We start from the raw sequence: 23,186 nt of genomic DNA on the forward strand, positions 1-23,186 counted from the left end.
ATATATCTTTAGTTTTTTAAGTCATCAGTTTTAGATGTTTTGTTAGTAGAAATCCTTTTCATTAGGTATCTCTTATTTTGATTTTTACTAGCAATAAAGTAGTTCAATTCAATTTAAAATCAATACCAAAAAATTGTGCAATAGCAATTAGAGTTGGTGTGTTTTAATTATATGGTACGTCGGCTTGCCATACTAATTCATCTCTGCTTTAACCTTCATAGACCAGCAGGAAGTCTGGCAAAAAATAAACCCCCAAAAGCTTATATTATTATGATATCGCTGCTCTTATGTGAGACTAATCCTTCTTGGTGTATTTTGATTGTCTTTTGTAAACATTTTGTACCTAGAAGATGGTGAAATTGAGCCTTGTGTTTAATCTAAAGAAATGGGAGGATAAAAAAGAAGAAGAGAGGGTGCAGGAAGAGTTCAGTGGCTTATTCTTTATATATATATTTTGGAGGCTGGTGTCTCTCTGAGAGACTGCCACCATAGACCCAGCACAGCCGGTGACTTCAGAGCTGAGAGGGCCGTTTGGTGGGTGGTTGGCCAGATGGAGAGCGGCAGCACAGGACAGCTGTAAGTTGCTTCTTTTCCTCTGCTGGCACACAGCCTCTGCCCTAATCGCTCCCCTGCCCATTCTCTTATTCAATCTAAAAACACTTTCTCTTCGCTTTCGCGCTCTTCCAGAGCTGCTAATCACTGCACAAGTGGATGTTACTTTTTAAACTGGTCCTTTTTTTATTTTAACCCTCCTATCGTCCTTGGGGTCAATTTGACCCCATTCAATGTTTATCATTCAAAAAATAGTAGTTAACTTTTTTTTTTTTGCTTCATATTTCATGACTTTTCCTAATTTGATGGGGACAACTGGTAAAGCATAAAACTTTTGTGATGTTATTTTTTGAATGTGCTGAACACATATTACACGCATTGGTTGTCCTCTGGGGTCAATTTGACCCCAAGCTGTTTTAGCTGCTAAAACTTGTCAGTGACCTAACATGACCACACCTGCAGGCACAGAGTTGATACATTTTAGTTGATACATTTGAACTGAGACATCTGGGGATCTGTGTGACCTTCTGAACTCACACCTGCCAAAGTAGAACTGATTTTTCCCGCCTTGTGAAGGGCGGGTTATTCCTACAACGCCATTGGTAGTTCATGCCAAATCAGGGAGGAGCAAACATAAGCTTGCACTACAGTCCTCTATCCAAATCATTCCTCACTGTGCTCTGAGTATACTGCAATCTGCACACTCTCTCTTTGAAAATGTCTTCTGGAAAAAGGCTTACTGTCAAAGAGGTTTTGGAGCTGCTCTTTGACAGTGAAAGTGACTTAGAGGAGACTGTCTCTGAGACTGAGGATTGTGTTGAGGAGGACCCTGATTTTGAGGAATTCTCATCTGATGAGAATGAGAGTGTTGACCCTCCTGTTGTCCCTCAACCACCAGCACTAGCAACAAATATATTACAACAAAATAGATCAAAATAAGTAAATAAATATGTTTATGAGAGGAAAGGGGGAGTCACCAACATTAATCAATATGGTTCATTTGGTGAGAGTCATGAATGTGCTCAAAACCTGTAAATTTGAGAAGATTTGTATAAAAAAATCAAAATAAACTCATTTTCATTTAAAGGTTTGGCCTGATGGTGGCGCTAGAGGTAAGGTCAACTCACTGATTTTGAAGGGGTTATTTATGTATTCAACAAATAAACAAAGTGCCTGTCACAAAAACTTGGTCAACAATATTCTGTAAATCATTTTCTGGAGGTAAATATCCCTGGGGTCAAATTGACCCCAAGGACCAAATTAGTTACTATATTTGAGGACGATAGGAGGGTTAATAAAAAGTTAAACATTTTCTTTTGAAATGCTATTCCAAAACATAAGATATTTATACCATGAATGAATTGCACTAATCATGAGCCTGTTGGATTCGCATATAAATCATTTACTCCTTGAAGCAGTTTTTCCTACATAATTTTCACCAATGCTCCTTACATATAGCCATGTTTACGCTCTAGCCCCTGTTTATGACCTTGGTTTAGATATTGTCATTACTGTACAGTCAGGAAATGTCTTAAATGGCTAAAAACTACATTTTAATTTGTATAATATTTAATTTTAGCAGGCCCTGAATGGTGTTTAAACGAACACAACTAAGTGTTAGTAAAGTTATTGATAAGAGTTTCTGGTGTGCTAACATTTAATTCTTAAACCAAATATTTTTCACCATTTACAGATTTGAGTTATTTTTCCCAATAAGAAGTGTTGTTAATGGCATGTGGAGAAAGAAATGTGGCAGCCCGTTGTTCATGTGACCTACATGACAAACTCGCTTAATGATTTAGATACCTAACATGTGGGGTAGCCTCTGATATGCCAGTGTTGTAATGAATTAAAGCGCTGTCTTTATGTATATCCCTTTGAATTTCTGGTCTCAGGTCGGAAACTACAGCTCTGGGGGGCGGGGAGAAAACACCCATAAAATTAAAATCACCCACGCCGACTTCGACCCGTTCAAAGACTCAGTCCCCGGCAGCAGAAATCTGATTGCAGAGCAGCCGTGGCAGAACACAACAAGCAACTTCAACATCACAAAGAAAATGTCTCGTCTGAACAACTGCAAAATAATAATAACAATAATCATCATCATCATCATCATCATGGCAGAAATATAAACCAATAACAGGTAAATACATTGCCCTTTAAGTCAGGGCCGTGGACAAATAAAACAGCTATGGGGGAGTTACCCTGCCAAAAAAAAATAGGAGCACATTATTTTCAATTTAAGAGCATAAGCAGTTAAGATTGCTTCTTTCGCGGATATTGTACTGCTCTACCTTAAAACTCCGCTTTCACACTCAAAAATATATCAAATGTATTCTGCTGCCCCTTACAAGTATATTTTCATACTAAGCTTTAATGGCTCCTGCACAAATATCTTCTGCTCTTGAGTCTTACACCTCTGTAGGGATGAAACATGCATTTTTAGACATCACTGCCTTCATTAATGCAGAGAGTTAACCTTTTATCGGTGAGCAGACGCATCAAATCCGTCTACCGAGCAAGAGCAGAACGCGCTTTTAAGCGAGCGAGGTTTTAGAGCGTGAGAGCAGAGCTTCGCGGGGAGTGCAGAACAGCATCTGAGAGTCGATAACTTTAAAAAACATCGCTCTCCAATTAAAAATGTAGGCTCCTAGATTTTGAAAAGTGTAGCCACACTCAAAAACAGCCGGGCATCATCAGACGGGAAAGGAAGAGAACGGAGGAGTGACGGGAGCGAGGAGAGTTGTCAGTCTGTTGAGTTGTGAGGATCCTCTCCTGCTTGCCATCCTCTTTCAACATCGTAACACAAGTCTGACGAAACACCCAACAAAAGGCTGAATTCTGTGGTGGTGGGGGAGTTGAAATAAGAGCTATTTTCTTTTAAATACATTTAAAAAAAACATGTAGTTTGTCATAAGTGCATGTTTGCTGCTTTATCGGACCATGAAGTGTTTCCCAGAAGTTTCTTTCTTTGTTTCTTGCTATGGTTGCCCGTTTGGACAAACGTGTCCAAACGGGCACAGATGAGGCAGTTTGGGATAGTGTGGCGTCCTGGTCAGTCCAGCTGCAGGCGGCACTGAGTGTATCCCACCTCCTCGCTGTGGAACGGCGAGAACATTCCCTCTTTCCTGGTATTTCCTTCACAGCTGAAAGCTTATTGGTGGCAAATCTCGTGTTTAAAGGCCCACTGCATGTTTTTCACAGCTGGTTTTGGGGCCGTTTTAGCTTGAAAAATACAAGACTGTAGGGTTTCGTGCCCTTTTTTTTCTCTACAGAACCCGATCGCATTGATTGGATTACAGTAAAGCAGCCGGACAATCCAGGAGCTGAGCAGTGCTGTTTTTTTTTTTTTTTGATTTTGGGATGTCTCTCCAGAAGGGGAGGGGGTCAGACACACCAGTGCCTTAAATTTTTCTTGCGAGAGAAAAAAAAGCGGGAAGTGAAGGTTAGTCATTGCAAGGTGTGATTAAACACCATTTGTCTGTTTGGTCCCCTTTAGTCTGCACGCCTGGCACGCATTCTGGTGGACCGCTCTGGTCTCGTGTTCAATCACCCTCCCCCAAAAAAACCGGGGACAGATTGTCGAAAGTGCTCTCTCCCCGTCTGTGAGGCGGGAGAAGGCGAGATTTTAGCAGCAGTTCTGAGGTTTCAACACTACAACCCGGAGACGCCGTCAAGCGCTCTGTTTAAAAGGAAACGTCTTCTTTGATAATACGAGACGTTAATAAGTTCACTCGCTTTCTGTTTGGCAAGTTTGTCGGTTTTATGTTCGCAACATTTGTAACATCTTTTCTGGTGCATGCGTGTCTGTGCGAGTGCTTCCTCTGTGGTGTTTGTACAGTGCCATGCAACAAGCATTCAAACCCCTTAAACTTTTTAAAAGTTTGTCCTTTTAAAGCGCAAACTTGAATGTATTTACTTTCAATCTTACATGGCAGACCAGGAGTTTGTTTCCCTAATGTTGTCGGTTCTTTGTGGAACCTCTCTACTGCAATTAAAGCTGCAAAGCTTTTTTGGTATATGTCTCTTACTACCTTGAACATAAGTTTTTAGCTCTTGTTACAGGTTCTCAAGAATCAAGAATATTTATTTGATTGTTGGAGTTATGGCTAGACTTTGACTGGGCTATTTGAAAACATGGATCTGCTTTTTTTTTCACTTTGAACCCAGTCTTAAGATTTTTAGCGGCCCTAAATGTTGTTGTTTTTTCTAGGATTGCCAAAAAAAGGTAAATTTATGTCCCATATGTGGCTTGTGGTGCACTGCGAACTAGTCAACAGATTGTCCCACCTGAGCTATGGATCTCTGCAGCTCCTCCAGAGTCATAATGGGACTAATGGTTGCTTCTCTAATTAATTCTCTCCTTACCTGGTCTATCCGTTTAGTTGGAGGGTCATTCAAATTGAACAGTGCTCCACAAGATGTTCAAAGCGGAGGATACTGTTTTATAACCAAACCATGCCCTAAACTTCTCCACAGGTTTTATCCCTGACCCATGTTTCTTGGTCTTGGCGATGCTTTTTGTCTACTAATGTCCTCCGACAAACCTGTGCGGAGAACAGCAGCGATAAACTCGGTTGCGCGGGGTTTTCTTTAGGGGTATAAAGGTTTTTAATTTGCAACAAAGGTTACCGTCGACTGCTCGGTGCACTGGAGTTGCAATGTTTCAAGGTGTGTAAAAGTCAAGGTGTGTGAATACTTTTGTAAGGCACTGTATCTCAGCACTAAGCTGGAGGCACTCGGTCAAAGCACAGTCGTATAAATACTCAGTGATGAGGAAGGGAATTTTGTTAAAACACAGAGCAGTGAGACTGTCAACGTTTACGGTCCCTGTCTACAGAACATGTAGGAATGAGTAAAGTATAAAACAAGAAAGCGAAGAGGAGCCTCGTCATAAGGCCTTGTTATACAAATCCAGGACCGTATATATTCCTGAACCCAGATCTTGGGCCTCAAGCTTAGTTCTCCAACAATACAAGAGGCTTGCGTTGTGTTCTTGAAAATTCTGCGAGGTGATGTGTTTGCTTTGATAAGTCTCTTTTTCCAACCTCCTACGTTTAATGCATTGCCTGGAATTGATTGTTCAAGCCAATCCCTGTCCCCTTTTGACATCCCATACCCTTGCTATGGTATCAACCCCCTGAGCTCTTCTGGAATGTGTGTGTTTGTGTCAGTTAACCACAGCTGGCTTCAGCACCACAGCGCCTGGGGGGATGACCACCCAGGACAGGGGATCGTGAGACGCACCTGTGGAGAGGTTTAGGACCCTTCCGGGCACCTCGTCCTCTGCTCTCTCTCCTCTGCCTCTCTTTGCCTGGTGGCTCTGGGGCCTGCGCTCCGAAGCGGGGCCCAGCACCGGAACCATGGGCAGGCCGAGAGCCGAGGAAGGGAAGCCCGGGGAGAGTAAAGGAGCCTTGGCCAGGCCCAGAGGGGAGTTGTTAAAGGATAAGATGGATGTGCCTCCTAGGCTGGCTGGAGAAGAATTGGGGCTCCCCAGCGTGGTGAGGTCCAGGGGCCTCGGGCTGAGAGGGGACAAGGGAAGGGCCCCACCAACGCCCTGCAAGGCGTGACTTCCCAAAAGAGCGGCAGCAGCTCCGGGGATGATGATGTGAGCTCCACTGACAAAAGGCAATTCTGAATCCTTGCTGCCATCGCCGGCCGGCCCCCCACTCTGACTTCCCTTCAGCAGGGACCCCACCCCACCCGGGGAGCCCTGCTCCTGAGCCACAAAGTGGCCATGTGCTTTGATGTGCTTCCGCAGCGAACTGGGATCTGTGTAGCGCTTCAGGCAGCCTACCATCTTGCAGTAGTAGGGCTTGTCTACGTAATGTGTGCGCGTGTGCTTGAACCGGTCGCTGGAGTTGGAGTAGCGTTTGTTGCAGCCCTCATAAGGACATATGTAGGGCTTTTCACCTGCAGGGAGGAGAGATTTAATGAGAGTCCAGATAAATTCTAAATAATACATTAAATAAAAACGTGTTTTTTTCACACCTTTGTTATGAAGGGTAAATATAACTACATTTTAGACCCTGAAATCCCAAATCTCTAAGTGGGAAAAATGAATAAACAACTTTTCTGACGCAGAAAGAGCCTTAGGAGCCCTTGCTTCTCTATAACGAAAGGCACAACCATACATGGATTGATGATTTGTCATCTGCAGCGTGCCACTGCTTATTGTTGTAACCAAAATAATATATTTCTAACAGGAATGTGCTGAATGGATGTCCTTCTGCTCATTTGCAACACAAAAAAGGATGTAGTGAGCACTTTTGCTTTACACAAAGATCCTTGATGCAAGAGAAGTAGGGGGTGATTTGCAGAACCAAAATGGTGAGGGGGGTGGATTATTTATTTTTTTAGCTCCAGGTTTATGAAACAACTGGAACGTCGGCTTAAGACGAAGCAATAAACCAAGAACGGCGCAGCACAGATCATGCTGTGACTGCTACGGGTAGTTTGGCAGTGAGTTAACAGCCAGACCATGGTGGTAAGGTCTAACGTGAGCATTTCCAGGTTTTAGATTGGTGCATGCTTCGACACAGCTGACTCAAATGGATGAATTACCTCCACAGCACGTCACCTAGCTCTGCAAAGCCTCGCCAGTAAACCATTCATTTGATTCAGGTGTGTTGAACCAGGGCAACATCTAAAATATGCAGGGAAATGGTTCTTAAAAGTGACTGACATGAAGTTTCTCAAGTAAGGAAAGTTAATTGTTTTACCGTTGTTTTTACTTTATATATGTTCTCTCTAAGTACAACACATCTCTTGATGTCCACGGATCATTGTCTTAAACCAAACCAAAGGCTGCTGTGTCCAGATATCCAGATGTTCACCTGGTATTCCCTTTGCTATAAAGTTTTACAGGTAGGTTGGGCTTCCCACAGAGTGCTTTTAAATGCCTGGGCACTCAAATAAACCAGGGTACAAATCTTTGCTGTGTTAACTCCCATTGGAGCTGGAGATTTTGCTTTCACTACTGTCTTAGTTTGCCATTATTGTTGTTGTGTATTGATGCCCAAACGCGGTGTTGCATATGAACTTTGATCAAAGTTCAGCAGCTTTTGGCCGTTTTCCACCACTTTGCTCCCACTTTTCTTTCTTTTAAACTGTTTTACGTAGCTCTCAGCTTTGGGCAGGGAAGCAATTTATGTGAGCTACACGCCTAAATACAACTGAAAAGGAAAAGTTGTAAAAAAAAAATATATATATATGCCCTTTAGCTGTATAGCAATGCTTTGGTCCTCAGGGGATTTCTTTTGGTTTTGTTGCTTGTCGGGAGCCAAACACAGACCTGTATGTGAGCGGTTGTGTATCTTGAGGTTCTCCAGGCGTGAGAAGCTCTTGTTGCAGGTGGGACAGCGGTGTGGCTTCTCATTGGTGTGAGTGCGTATGTGGATGAGCATTTTGTACCTACAGACAAGGAGGAAACACAAGAAATTGTGTTCTAGTTCAGAATATCTGATATCTCCATATACAGGACTGTCTCAGAAAATTTTAATATTGTGATAAAGTTCTTTATTTTCTGTAATGCAATTAAAAAAACATGAAATGTCATACATTCTGGATTCATTACAAATCAACTGAAATATCGCAAGCCTTTTATTGTTTTAATATCGCTGATTATGGCGTACAGCTGAAGAAAACTCAAAAATCTCAAAATATTAGAATATTTCCTCAGACCAAGTAAAAAAATAATAATAACAGAAAAACAAAATCAAACATTTGAAAATGTCCATTAATGCACTCAGTACTTGGTTGGGAATCATTTTGCACAGATTACTGCATCAATGCAGCGTGGCATGGAGGCAATCAGCCTGTGGCATTGCTGAGGTGTTATGGATGCCCAGGATGCTTCAATAGCGGCCTTTAGCTCATTTGCATTGTTGGCTCTGGTGTCTTTCAGCTTCTTCTTCACAATACCCCACAAATTCTCTATGGGGTTCAGGTCAGGGGAATTGGCAGGCCAATCAAGGACAGTAATGCCATGGTCAGTACACCAGTTACTGTGAGAATCTTATGTCGTCTCTTAACCACTACCATACTTGTGATTTAGTTTACTGAACCAAGCTGAGTGTTTTTCAAGGCTCAGGAAACCCTGCAGTGTTTCGAGTTAATTAGACGATTCAAGTGATTAGTTGAATAGCCTACTAGTATACTTTTTCACGATATTCGAATATTTTGAGATAGGATATTTGGGTTTCTTAAGCTGTAAGCCATAATCAGCGATATTAAAACAATAAAAGGCTTGCGATATTTCAGTTGATTTGTAATGAATCCAGAATGTATGACATTTCATGTTTTTTAATTGCATTACAGAAAATAAAGAACTTTATCACAATATTCTAATTTTCTGAGACAGTCCTGTATACCCAAAAAAAAGATTTCCTCACCTGGCATTAAACCCTCTTCCTTTCCGAGCACAGCCCTCCCAGTGGCAGCAGTACCCAGAATCCTTCTCAGGTTTCACGTGGAAGTCGTTGACATGGTCCACTAGGTCTTGTAGGGAGTCAAATAGCAGGTGGCACTAAAGGAGGGAAGTCGTTTGATTTAAAACGTTTGATGATGGCGATGAAGCTGTCTCGATGTCAAGCTTTAACCCTAATTTTTTTCCTACCTTTTTCCAGCGACATGCCAGCTGTTCGTCTGCTGAAAGGTCAGGAGAAGCCCTCTTGTCGCTCGTTTGGCCAATGAACATGGAGGACGGCAGGTGAAGTCCCGCGCCGGGACCGATTGGCACGAAGAATTGAAACGCCTGCGAGAGGTGAGAGTTCTGGTAAACAGTAAAAAAGAAAAAAGAGAGAGAAGAGCTGATCAAACTGAAAACACGCACAAACGACCATTTTTTTTTATGGAAATCCCATCTTAAAAAAATAACAGTTCTTAACAAAACTAGCTGTACCACATTTATCCACACCACTAACAGTTAATTTAAATAACTATATAACCAAAAATTAAAAATCAATGATTACGTTTTTTAAGCTGAGTGTCTAGAAACTTTATAAAGGATTTCCTGTTTACCTAGTACATAAGTACCAAAACTAGTCATATGAGTAAAGGAGATGTGTGTCGATCTACAAGAACATGAATCCTTGCCTAAAGTAGTCCAAATCTGAAGCAATATTTCAAAGTCTAAATAACTGGAGCTTTTACAAACGAAGCTGGATGAGGACCACAGTCTGCTCCACCATCGCAATCAGGAAAATGTTAAAGGAATTAAAAATAATAAATAGAAACAGCAAAAAGTGGAATACTGGGGGTCACCGAATCTCCATAACAACCATTAGATGCTTTCTACAAGCTTTGAGTTTCTTCTGTCCTACCATTACAAACGTCACAAAATTTGCAGTCAACCTAAATCTTTTTTTTGTGTGTGTGTGTGTAAGTTACAAAATCTGCAATGGCTTCAACCGGAACTGCATGTAAGATGGAACTTTTCTACAACAAAACTTCAAAAGTGTTTGGTGTTGTATGAAGGCTGATTCCCACTCATACGTACAGGGGAGGTTCTGTGATACTGAGGGCTGTGTCTCCTCCAAAAGTCTCTGTGCAACTGTTTTAACACGTGGAACCCAAATGAACACAAAAGAACCGAGGCTCTGGGAAATGTAGAGAGTTTATGCAAAGAGGACTGGTTAAAGGTTTCTGCTACTTTGTGAAATGCTCTAGAAAAGAAGAGGACTAAAAACTGTCATGTAATGAGAGTTGCACAAAGTATTAATTATGTATTGCAGGGTAAGTGTGCTACTTGTGATGTTGTAAATTTAAAAAAAAGTAGGTTTTTCTAAGATTGTCATTTTGAGATTTTGAAACTTAAGATGAATTTTATCAACGTTTTTTTTTTTTTTTTTCATATCAGGAGTAAAGCACTGATTTTGAGGGCACTACCATGACCTGAGTAACATATACTGATGGCTTGACCGACAGACAGTAAAAAATAAAATAATCCACTGCTTTTTCCTTCAAGTAGTGCCCCGCTACAAAACCTCCACTGAATCCCCAACCTGTGCAGGAGAGCAAAGAGATTCACCTAGCCTCCTCTGGGGCTAGGAGAGCTAATACACAGACTTAACGACACAGAAACACACACAGAGCAAAACCTAGCTAAAGATCTCTATGAAATGTATAAAAAAAAAAAAAAAATCTTGGAAATGCACACACATATGCAGTGAGGAGGGTGTGAGGGTTTACAGCATGGTAAGAGTGTGAGAAACAGAAGGAGAAAGTGATGGCGGCTTATCTGAGAATAAGGGTGGAGAGGTGAACTCAGGGGGTTAGTTAAAGCACAGAGGGGCACTTAACCGCCTTAGCAAGTGTGTCTCAATTCAATTGCCCTGAAATTGAATTAGGCGACATGAGGTCTGCGTGGCTGTAGTTTTGCCTTAAATCTGATTATACACACACACACACACACACACACACACTATGCCAGCGGGGCCCCTGACCGAATGTTGCGCACACAAAGGCATTTGTTGGGGACACAAGTCGGGTTTGATAAGAGCTTCCCTTTCCCCTCTCACGGACAGGGGCCTCCCTAACGTTGCATAATTAAATTTCCTTGTGACTGCATGTAACGCAGTATGACACAACTTGATGTCGCTCCTGATTCAATGACCCAAACGCTTCGAGTCAGGCTATTATGGAGAGGGTAACACTTTGGAGTACGGATTGGCGTGTGGTGTTCTGAAAAAATGTGCAACATCAATACCCCTTGGACTTTCCCACACCTTGTCATGTTGAAACCATTCAGTGTATTTTATTCGGATTTAACATGATAGACAAACATAAAATACTAAGTTTTCCAAATCTACTGATTGAAAGTTTTGCGCATTCTCTTATGCAAAATAACTCAAGCTCATTCAGACTGGATGGAGAAGATCTACACTCACCAGCCACTTTATTAGGTACCCCAAGCTAGTAACGGGTTGGACCCCCATTTGCCTTCAGAACTGCCTCAATTCTTCGTGGCATAGATTCAACAAGGTGCTGGAAGCATTCCTCAGGGAGTTTGGTCCATATTGACATGATGGCATCACACAGTTGCCGCAGATTTGTCGGCTGCACATCCATGATGCAAATCTCCCGTTCCACCACATCCCAAAGATGCTCTATTGGATTGAGATCTGGTGACTGTGGAGGCCATTTGAGTACAGCGAACTCATTGTCATGTTCAAGAAACCAGTCTGAGATGATTCCAGCTTTATGACATGGCACATTATCCTGCTGAAAGTAGCCATCATGGGTTGGGTACATTGTGGTCATAAAGGGATGGACATGGTCAGCAACAATACTCAGGTAGGGTGTGGCGTTGCAACGATGCTCAATTGGTGCCAAGGGGCCCAAAGAGTGCCAAGAAAATATTCCCCACACCATGACACCACCACCACCAGCCTGAACTGTTGATACAAGGCAGGATGGATCCATGCTTTCATGTTGTAGACGCCAAATTCTGACCCTACCATTCGACTGTCGCAGCAGAAATCGAGACTCATCAGACCAGGCAACGTTTTTCCAATCTTCTATTGTCCAATTTCGATGAGCTTGTGCAAATTGTAGCCTCAGTTTCCTGTTCTTAGCTGAAAGGAGTGGCACCCGATGTGGTCTTCTGCTGCTGTAGCCCATCTCCCTCAAAGTTCAACGTACTGTGCGTTCAGAGGTGCTCTTCTGCCCACCTTGGTTGTAACGGGTGGTTATTTGAGTCACTGTTGCCCTTCTATCAGCTCGAACCAGTCTGGCCATTCTCCTCTGACCTCTGGCATCAACAAGGCATTTCCGCCCACAGAACTGCCGCTCACTGGATGTTTTTTCTTTTTCAGACCATTCTCTGTAAACCCTAGAGATGGTTGTGCGTGAAAATCCCAGTAGATTAGCAGTTTCTGAAATACTCAGACCAGCCCTTCTGGCACCAACAATCATGCCACGTTCAAAGTCACTCAAATCACCTTTCTTCCCCATACTGATGCTCGGTTTGAACTGCAGGAGATTCTCTTGACCATGTCTACATGCCTAAATGCACTGAGTTGCTGCCATGTGATTGGCTGCTTAGAAATTAAATGTTAACGAGCAGTTGGACAGGTGTACCTAATAAAGTGGCCGGTGAGTGTATTCACCAATTGTCAATTCTTGCCACAGATTATCAATTAGATTTAGGGATATGGGCTTCTAACCTATAGATATGGTTTGACGTGAATGGCTGCTAAATTTCCTTCCAGTATCGCCTTGTGTTTAGAGTCCTATTTCTCCCCCTCGACTCTGCTGAACAAAAGCATCCCCGCAGCATGATGCTGCCACCACCACGCTTCACTTTGGAAATAGTGTGCCTTGTTCATTTTCAACACACAGTACATCCACGTGGGTCAAAAAGTAACACTGTGGCACCATCTGACCAGACTACCTTCCTCCTCAAGTTTGGCAAACTGCATCAGGACCTCTTATGTTTTTGTTTTTCCAACACTGGCTTTCTTCTTGCCACACTTCCATTAAGACCAGATTTGTGAAGTGCATGATTAAATTAATAGATTTAATTATTGGTTTCCCACCTGAGCTAAGGATTTCTGCAGCTTCTCCAGAGTTAACAAAAGTCTCTTTTCTGCTCCTCTGATAAAATGCTCTCCTTACCCGGCCTGACAGATCGGCAGGTTTGCACCTGTGCCACACTCTCCATTATTTTTTTATTTTTTTTGGATAATGGGCTGAACAGTATTGTTAGATGTTGAAAGCTTGCCGTTTGTGGTTTTGCTTGAGAGGTCTGAATACTTTTGCGAGGAACCAAGATATCTGGGTATAACCACAGTGGGGGGGGGTTTGCAGGATCTCGGCTGTCATACTCACGCCTGAGGGGACGTAACTGCCGTTGCTCATTTCTGGAGAGCTGGGGGTGTGTCGGGAGGATGGAGACATGCTCAGGTCCACAGCAGGCGGGGTGGGGGTGTCGGTCCGGTCATGAGGAACCACCTGCACACCTGAGAAAACATGTTCACGTTGCAGTGATCTCACTGTTGAGGTATCCGTTCCAGGGACACTGGACTCAAAGGGAGACTTTTTATTTTGGAAACCAGTAGATTGTCCAGGACCACCATCTACAGACTAAGCCCTTTATACAATTTTCACTTTGTTAAATAGAAGAAGGAAAAAAAAAGGTTTTGACCATGTGCAGTGAAATTTTCTGGATGGTTTCAGGGAGGATTCAGGGGTCACTGTGGCTCAGAAACAGCACAAAGCGTTTCCTGTTAAACTGAGTTAATTGTAACTTTCACATGTTTCAGAAGAAATCACCCTCGGAGCTTTTAAGTCATTCTTACTCACTAGAATCTAGTTCGGGGTTTTTTTTTCTGCAAATTTTAGGGTTGCAGCACAATGCTAAAAATAAAAAAAAATAAAACTTTTATGATGGCCTATTGTAATTCTCAAACATTTGGAAACCCTGACAAGAATAAAGAGAGGTCACATTCTGCAATTTTAGCTCCTCTAGATAGTTTTTTCCCCCCAACATTTTAAATTCTGTTATTAATCAGTCAATCAGCTTTTATTTATACAGCCCGATGTGACCAAAGTGCTGTACGTAAAATCCACATCATAAAAACATTGTAAGGATATCCTTGGATCGGTGGGGTGGACAGCTTGACCGGGAGCTGTATGGCACATTTAGATAGCACCGACACACAGATTGCCACTAATCTATCAGATAACGCCCCTGGAGGTGACACATTATCTCTACAGATGACACAGTGAGGAAGCATACAGCCCTTGCATGGGCGTGTACCTACACTACAAAAACGAACTGAAAATTAGTAAAATTGTCTTGAAATTAGTCTATTTGTTCTTGATATGAGCAGGTAAATATTATCATCTGCCAATGGAATGAGTATTTTGATCCCTAAAATAAGATAATTAGATATAATGCACTTGAAATAAGATGATGGAGATGAGATGTTCCGATTTCAAGTGCAAAAATCTTATTCCATTGGCAGATCATTCAAACTTGCAGCTCAAATCAAGGACAAATACACTAATTTCAAGAATATTTTACTTACTTTTAATTCCCTTTTTGCAGTGTAGATCCCTATTTAATGTTTGTATAATGAGTGATCGGGGCTTCTTGCCGATCAGGAGCCCCATCAGCGCTGATGTGTCTGTAACCATTTCTCTGACTGTAGTAGATTAAATAATCTGAAATATACTCTCCAGAGTTTTACGTCTGAAGTAGTCTCTAAGTGGTGGTCGCCGAATAAGGGTAAAACGGGCCGGGTCCCACTGCGGGTCGAACAACATTATTACCCTGTCTCTACTTTATCTTTGCTTTGTCCAGCTGAGCGTGTCATTCGTGTTTATTTGTGATTCTTTGGTGACATGAGAGCAAGTCAGAGACAGACCTTTCAACCACCATGTTCTTCTCTTGTCAAACGGGTCCAGAGTTTGAGCCGGAGGAGCTCATATTTCCCACTGCAAGCGAACGGCTCTCTGCACACTGCAAAAATAGAGCTAAAAATAAGAAAATATTTCTTGAAATGAGAGTATTTTTCTTTGATTTGGGCAGGTAAATAAGATTATTTGCCAATGGAATAAGATTTTTACACTTAAAATAGGAACAATTCATCTCCATCATCTAATTTCAAGTGCAGTATATCTAATTATCTTATTTCAGGGGTTAAAAATACTCATTCCATTGACAGATAATCTTATTTACCTGCTCAAATCCAGGTTGAAATACATTAATTTCAAGAAAATTTTACTTATTTTTAGTTCTCTTTTTGCAGTGCATGGATGCACTTTGTCCTCAATTAGGCTATTATGCGTGGATTTAGGGGAAAGTCTATCCATATATGTTCATGTATCTATTACTGCCAGAGCGAATTGCCTTAGATTTCGAACAAACAAGCATACATTTAAACTTTTACCCGCTGCTAGTTATTCGCCTCAGTTTTGTGTTTGAGTGGCTCATAAACAGGCCAGCAGAATCATTAGAGCGTCCGCTTACGGTCTCGCCTTGTTACCGCCTACCTGAGTGTGGAGATGCAGGCGAGGCGGGCTCTATGACCGCCGTCCCGTCATCCGTCATGTGCAGCTGGCGAACCTGCTTAGGGTGCAGCGGCGAGAGGAGAGGCGAACGGGCTCCCCTGTCCTTCCCGATCGCCCGCCGGGGGAGTTTTAGGTCCAGGGGCTCGTCCAGCGACAGCATGGCTGCAAAAAACAGCGACAGAGGAAAAGAGTCAGACTCGCGTACTTAAAATTTTCGATTTACAGATGGAAGAAAAAATAAAATCATTCACTTATGTGCTGCTTTGGGAGGTTTGCCGTAATATGAAGGTGAATGAATGCTTTTGCAAGGCGCTAGACACCTTTCATCTTTACCTTTTAAGACCCTTTGAAGCCAAATTTCCAAATCTCTCCCAGTAATTGATGACAGAATCGCACATTCTGGCTGTCAGGAACCACGCATGCAAACGAACGCAACAGTCCAGGAGGACGGCCGTCAGACTGCAGAGGGAAGGTTCTCACACCTGCAACTTTTCCCACACGAGCTTTGTTTAAAAAAATCATCTCACATTCCACAACCCCACTGGGCAGGCAGCACTCTCCAACAATGGCGAACCGGCCACAATCACGAGCTGAAACACTGACCGAGCCAAAGGAAAAATAAACACACGTACACACGATGGGAGCTCAGTGACTCCCTTCTCGTTTTCCATCCTGACCTTTGCTCACACACGCCTCCTGAGGAATTTCTACAATCCGATCCAGATGGTCGCTCCCACCCCTCCCTCTCTGCTGGGCCTTTTTCACCTCACCCTTTCGCCAGTCGCTGGCCTTTACACCCTGTCGCATCCACCGACATAACCCATCCCACCCACCCCCAGCGTGTGCACCTTCAAACTCAGCGGACCTTTGAGACCCGTCTCCAGCGCCGCGGGCCTTCGGCTCCAGCTGTACCCGCTCAGTTTACCTTCTCCCTGCTCTAAACACACTGACCTCTGGACCCCAGCCCTAGGCCTCGCTGTTATTTGGGACTCTAATTGTCCACTTCCTCACCCACAGGACATTCAGACCTCCTGGCTAACGTTAATTTGTGCTTTTTCACATTTTGTCATTTGACAACTACAATCTTCAATGTGTTTTACTCGGATTATTGATGACAGGGGACAAAGCCAACATGTGGAAAAGGGAACTCAGATCAGATTGAACTTTCTGGCCAAAATATAAAACAAGGGAATCATGTCGGTGGCAGCTTTTCTACAGCTCCCACCATCCTCCAATCAACTCTGACCAGCTTCCCTTACTCTGTTGAAGAGAAGCAACCCCACAACGTGATGCAGCCACCTCCACCTAGAAGACACCTGCAAAATAATTAAGACCCAGGCAGAGGTTCGTCTTCCAGCAGGAAACAACCCTAAACATATAACCAGAGCTACAATAGCACCGTTTAAATTAAAGTCAATGTATTTGTGGGACTGGTCCAGTCAAAGTCCAGACCTAAACTCAGGTGATAGTCTGTGGCAGGACCGTCAAATCTGACTGAGCTTTAGCTATTTTGAGAAGAAGAAATGGTAAAAAAAACAAAAAACTCAGTATTTAGATGTGTGAAGAAAGAGACGTATCCCAAAAAGAATTGGTGGTTCTGTAAAGTGTCCTGTATCAGGGGGGCTCAATATAAACGCAAACAAATGTGAAAATGCATAAATGAAGGCAAATGTGCCGAACATTTTCAGTATTGATCTGAAACAAATTAAAAGAAATGTTTTCTTCTGCTTTGGGTTGGTCTATGTAAAACTCCAAGAAAATACTGTGAAGTTTGTGGTGTTAAAATTTAAAAAATGTGAACATGTGAAGAGGCATTAGATTAGATTAGATTAGATTAGATTAGATTAGATTAGATTAGATTCAACTTTATTGTCATTACACAGGTACAGGTACAAGGCAACGAAATGCAGTTTAGGTCTAACCAGAAGTGCAATAGCAGCAAGTGCAGGATAAACAATGGTTCCATAAGTGCAGGACATGGATTTTTACTGAATAAATATAGAGATGAATACTATTATAAACACAATTTTACTGATAGATTTGTCCTATGAGTATAATATATAGATAACTAGTATTGTGAACTAAATTTACAGCTGGATGTGTACTGAATATAATATACAGGTGGATATTACTATGAACAGAGTTTTACATATATGTACAATAGCATAATATACAGATGATTGTTATTATAACAGTTTACATGTACTATGAATATATGTACAGGTGGCTATTACTATAGGCAGAATTGTGAGCATGATATACAGATAGCTTTTACTATAAAATGAATAAATAAAGTTTGGACAGACGCTGTTTAAATTAAAGTGCAGTGGAAGGTAATTGCATATTACAGTTAAAGTACGGTATTGCAAATGTATATGTAAACAAATTGGTACTGTGAATAAACAGTCAGCAGAGAAAATCAATATTCAGTCATAGTTAGTAGAGCAAGATGCGTGTCGACTTTTGCACGGCTCTCTGGAGGAGCCGTTTACTTAATTAAATATGACTTCATATTTCACATATGAATAAATCCCACGATTTAGGGCACAAATTTACACAAATTTAAATCAACAGCCGATTTCTGTTGTTCGACATCCAAAGTTTGCTGCATAACTGATCTAGGCCGTACCACTTCTGCGATGCAGATTTAAAGCCAAACCTCCCCAGAGGGCAGTGCTTTAGGGTTCACTGCTCCGACTCGCCAAACAAACATGGACACATCTCCTCAAAAAAGCGCTTTGCCTCCTCACAACACAGCAACAAACAGCCCGACATCTCAATACACACACCTAAGACAGGCACTCGAGCACGCCCATTCACGTCGATACACACATGCACACAAGTAATTAATCGGACCATAATTTTCACAAACTCATCCTCTCTCCTTCGCACAAACGCTGACACAGGCTCCCACAGGCCGCGGTTCGCAGTGAATGGTGGGCTTTGAGAGCAGCTGGCCGGCAGCCACATGAGACGGCCTTGTGTCTGGGAGGCATGGAGGTTAGCAGGTTCGCCATTCCGGCGAGCGACGGACACAGCTTGCACATGCATATCCTTACGCGTAGCTAGGGGGTGGCTGGTTGGGGGGGGGGGGACGGGCTTTGGCGCAGAGACCCAGTCAGCCAAAGATAAAGACGCTGATAACGCATCTCGCTCGGGTGCAAACAGAGGGACAGAGTGTTTTATCCGCGGCTATCGGTTAGATCTCACAACAGAAAATAGAGACTCGTGTTCTTCACATGCATTAAAATGTCAACGTAGTGCACCCTTTATCTGACTGCACACCATGTAAGCAATGGTTCAGAACAATTTTACAGACAAAGGCACGAGAGAAAACAAGACAGCATGAAGTTTTAAAAGGACCCACGCTCAGTCACTTTATTTCACGTGTGCAGAGACTCTGGTCTTTTGATGCCCTTACAGGTCAGCCACTGATCTTTGCTGTGCTGTAGCAGAAGAGGCCAGGAAGAACAGGGCTCAGGCAGGTTTACAGGGTCACCATCCTACGTCTGGTTACTTCTGCACAAATTGTGCCCGGATTCACTTCATTTTTCTTTCTTTTTTTTTTTACACTTGATGATGCAAACAATTTCGAACCAGCTAAGGGTCTCTAGATTTGAAACGTTTTATTTTACAGCTTTGCAACAATAAAAAGCAATCTCTCCGATCTCCTTGAAAACTGAAAGATTTGGCAGTTGCTTAGTGATAAAACCTTTTCAATGGGAGTTTATGGACAAGCTCAGAATAAATAAGGTCAACGCTGACCTACTGTGGAATATTTCTGTGCACAGAGGTGTAAGAGTCCTAGCTTTAGCTTTCCGCAGCATTTACGCACAACAAACACAGGAGCGCATAGATGTGCAGTTTAACTCAAATAATATATGATTTTTTTAAATGTTTCAAGAGATCAAAATGTGAAAAGTGTGATGTGGACGTACATTTAGCTCTCCTGCAGCAGCTTTTCCTGCAATGATACCGGAAAGTTCTTGCAAATCTACAGACTGACATTCTAGCAAGATAACTCAAGCTCAGTCAGTCAGAGAAGAACGAATATTTGAACACCAAATGTGAATTCTTACCATAGATTTTCTACTGGATTTAGGTCTGGACTAGGAATGGGCCATTCCAACACCTGGTGATCAAACCTTAAACGTTTAATTGTAGCTACGGCTGTATGTTTACAGTCATCGTCCTGTAGGAATAATTACAGTAATCATATTTATTTGTCATCGCAACACCCAATCCAATGAAATCTGTCCTCTGAATTCAACTCGTCCCTTAGGCAGCTGTGGGCTACCACTGTGCAGCGGATTCTGGGTCCTGCTCAGGGACCCAGAGAGGCGGTCTGTGGAAAGCGAACCTCTGCCACAGTCTCAAGTCCTTTTTCAACCTTTAGTGCGGTCTTCCCTGCATTTGACCAGCTTCTCCGTCCTTGCTGGTGAAAACCATCTGCACTGGCATGATGCTGCCACCTCCGTGTTTCACTGGGGAGACGGTACGTTCAGTGGCGATGTGCAGTGTCTGCGTATTGCAAAGTGATTTAGGCAATAAAACAGAGCAACAAAGCAGCCTCTCTCACTTTTAGAATGTATTCTAAGTGAGTAATGGTATGATTTTTAATCTGCTCATAAAAGCAAGATGTTTTAGTTTTAATTATCCCCAGAGAGGTTGGGCCTACCTCATAAATCAGTCCCAGCGGTTATATTTCACCGCTGCCTACCCTCACGACTATTTTTTTTTCCATGTAGAACAAGCAGGATTCTGGCTAAATATTTGAAACGGCCATTTTCGGCATGAAATGGGCTTCTAGGGAAGAGTGCAACAAATAGGACCGTGCAGCAGAGAGTGGGAGCCATGCAGGCATGAGGAAGATTATGGCATTCTGTCCGTGCGTGCTTCTGATTTCTGTGCGTGTGAAAAGCTTTGCAGTGGGCGGTTGTGAAGTTTGAGGAAGGGGTGTTGGCTTGCCCCCGTGCAGACTTCCTCGCTCGGCCGCGGGGTCGGTGGCGTCCACTGAAAGGCGGCATTGTCCCTCTCTCTCAATCTCTAGCAGAGTAAACACCGACTACAGCAGCTGAGTGGGAGGCAGGAGAGGAGGGAGGCTCGCAGGGGCCGCGGCGAGGATATATGAGGGGCGAGGAGGAGGAAGTGGTGGAGGAAGATTCCTCAAAGGGAGGTTTGTGCGTCTTCTTTAGCAAGCTTTATCACCTATCTCCCCGTGTAAATCTTTCCGACCTGAGCCTCCAATTGTAAACACAAGTCTCTTTGAAGACGTCTGAGTCTGTGTGTGCGCGTCAGAGGGTAAGTTTGGGTCAAAGATGGATGAAGGCTGGGAGGGTTAGAGACCGAGGCTGTGCAGAGGGGCATCAGGTCAGACGCAGGGCGGCGTGTTTCAACACCTCTGGGTTCTGGGGCTAAAAGCACAAGGATCAAGGTTCAAGAGGCTCTGCCTCACTGATCTTTCACCTGATCTGAGCTGGAGAGACCTGAGCAGGGCGGGTTGGGTTTCACCTCCTTCTGCATTAGGAAAAATAACTATCATCCTCAGACGAATTATGCCTCAAGGTATAAAATTATATTGTGCAATAGTTTATTTTACCAAGTGGTATTTAAGAGCGGAAGAATGTGTAAGTGTACAGATTTTGTGCGGCCCCCTCTGAGGTTGGCTGTAACCTAATCTCCCTCCTGCTGGGACCCTGGGAGGTGGTCTGTAGGAGGTAAGCCATCTCTCCCCAGGGCTCTTTGCTCGCTCGCTCTCATTTTTTCCCTTTTTTTTCCGTTTCACACACATGTACGCACATGCACTGAGGCCCACTGAGCAAAGCAACGCTATAAATGCGCAAAGTCTTCTTAGGCCGATTTCCTCCTCTATGCAAATCCTTCAAGTGCGGCGTACTTCAAGGTGTGATGGAGGGGGGAAACTAGAGGTTGTTATAAAAAATAAAAGCTAGGCACAGCTCAGACCTCTACATATGCTTCGGTATGATTGAGCTTCACGGTCACAATTGACTGCAGTTATTACAACTAAATAAATGTCTACACTTTAAAGGAAACCGTTTTTGAGAAGAATAATGCATAAACGGTAAACTGTGTGCAGATTATTTGATCAAAACTGTAGAAATACAGTTTAGAACATGAAATGTATTCAGAAAAAGGATCGCTTTTATGTTGAATGTATTGATGACTGAAAAAAAATCAAGATATGGGTTTTAAAAATATGTTAAAATCCTTTTTAAAACCGTTTTTTTAATCTTTCATGTGATAAAAATGCACATTTACAGTAATGGAGCATATGGGATCACCTCCACAGGGATTTCCCTTTAGTAGGAATAGCCTCAAAGACTGCTGCTAAAATTTGTTAAAGTTGTTTTTATTTAATATTTGTATTATTACTTTATTCATTTTCCAAAACATGCCATAAAAATGTTAAGTTTGTAAGGGTCAATAAAACAAACAAAAAAATCCAAATAAAAGATTAAAATCATGATCAATTGATAAAAAGAATCATAAAACCCTAGGAATACTTCAATGTGAAGAGGATGGTCTAATGTAAAAGTTCCTTTAAGTAAACTGGGACTAGATCATTCAAAGCTTCGAAAACCATCAAAAAAAAATTTGAAATCTATCCTGAAATCAGGACACTGACTGAGTGTCACCAGTACTTATGCAGGCTGTCTTACTCCTGTTAAAATTCAGGCACTTACATTTTGTACCAGCTGGAAATGCTGAAGAGACATTAGATCAAAGCCTACGCTAACCCTCCTAGCGTACAAGCATTAACTTTCAGTAGTTCACATGAGGAGAACATTTTTTTTTTATATTAATTGCATTATTACACTCTATAAGAGAGAGATGAGGTTTTGCCGTTGATGAAAGACCATATCTAGAAGTTTTACCAACCAAGCTAATGTGTTGATCAAAGTTTAAAACAGCTGTCAGACCCCGGGTTTTCACCGATTATCTGTTATGGGGAGCCTGCATCCCAAGAAAGGACTCAGGGTCACATGTAGCGCCAGCTTGATAAAATAAAATACCAGTTTTCTGTTGTTCCTCTAAGGAGATTATATTCATTTGTGTTCTGATGTCCAAAGATAACAAATGAAATGAGAACACAAAGGGGAAACGGCAGAGGAAAATCACTGCAGGCCAGAACCTTTTATTCCTACTGACTGTTCAAAGCGTGACAGGAACGTACTGTATGATCCACACTGTCGATAGCAGCACTTAGGAGGCTAAAGAACAGACCTAAAACAAAAAGAGGCTGTAATGACCAAATGAATGCTTTGTAATTCTGTTGCTTTAGCAGTAATAAAAAAGGTACAAACCCAGGTTTCGCCATGTCTAGACCTGCTGGTGTTCCCATCCAACAGGTGGAAGGATCGGGTAAGAGATAAATAACTAAGGCGTGGGTAAGCTATGACCCCTGACCTCTCACAGCTTGGTTCTACATGTGAAACTCAGGCTTAGAGTAAATAAAAGGAGTTGGTACTTTTTCCCCAACAAGCCAATGGGCACAAATCTCTGAAATAATTACGATTCAACAGATCAAAGTCTTCTCTTGTAGATTCATCACAAATATTAAGATCTAAAACAATCCAGTTTACCTTAATACTGAA

General features: G+C 42.4%; 1 protein-coding gene across 1 annotated transcript; it reads right to left on the bottom strand.

Annotated features, from left to right (window-relative positions):
- Positions 1 to 1,843: 1,843 nt before the first annotated feature.
- glis2b (GLIS family zinc finger 2b) lies at positions 1,844 to 15,732 on the bottom strand. The gene is made up of 6 exons (XM_036147985.1): positions 15,553 to 15,732; positions 13,384 to 13,514; positions 9,170 to 9,325; positions 8,946 to 9,079; positions 7,847 to 7,965; positions 1,844 to 6,465 (listed from the first exon to the last, which is right to left on the bottom strand). The coding sequence occupies exons 1-6, from the start codon at positions 15,728 to 15,730 to the stop codon at positions 5,723 to 5,725; spliced, it is 1,461 nt and encodes a 486-aa protein (XP_036003878.1). The 5' UTR covers positions 15,731 to 15,732; the 3' UTR covers positions 1,844 to 5,722.
- Positions 15,733 to 23,186: the final 7,454 nt, after the last annotated feature.

Source organism: Fundulus heteroclitus, chromosome 16 (assembly GCF_011125445.2).
Source record: "Fundulus heteroclitus isolate FHET01 chromosome 16, MU-UCD_Fhet_4.1, whole genome shotgun sequence".
NCBI lineage: Eukaryota > Metazoa > Chordata > Actinopteri > Cyprinodontiformes > Fundulidae > Fundulus > Fundulus heteroclitus.

What these genes read in the sequence shown, in the direction of transcription:
- glis2b (XM_036147985.1), bottom strand. Translation starts at nt 15,730, where the DNA reads ATGCTGTCGCTGGACGAGCCCCTGGACCTAAAACTCCCCCGGCGGGCG. An exon ending in TGGCATGTCGCTGGAAAAAG is followed by an intron (nt 9,080 to 9,169) that starts GTAGGAAAAAAA and finishes TCCCTCCTTTAG; the next exon opens with TGCCACCTGCTATTTGACTC. An exon ending in ACACAACCGCTCACATACAG is followed by an intron (nt 6,466 to 7,846) that starts GTCTGTGTTTGG and finishes TCCTCCCTGCAG; the next exon opens with GTGAAAAGCCCTACATATGT.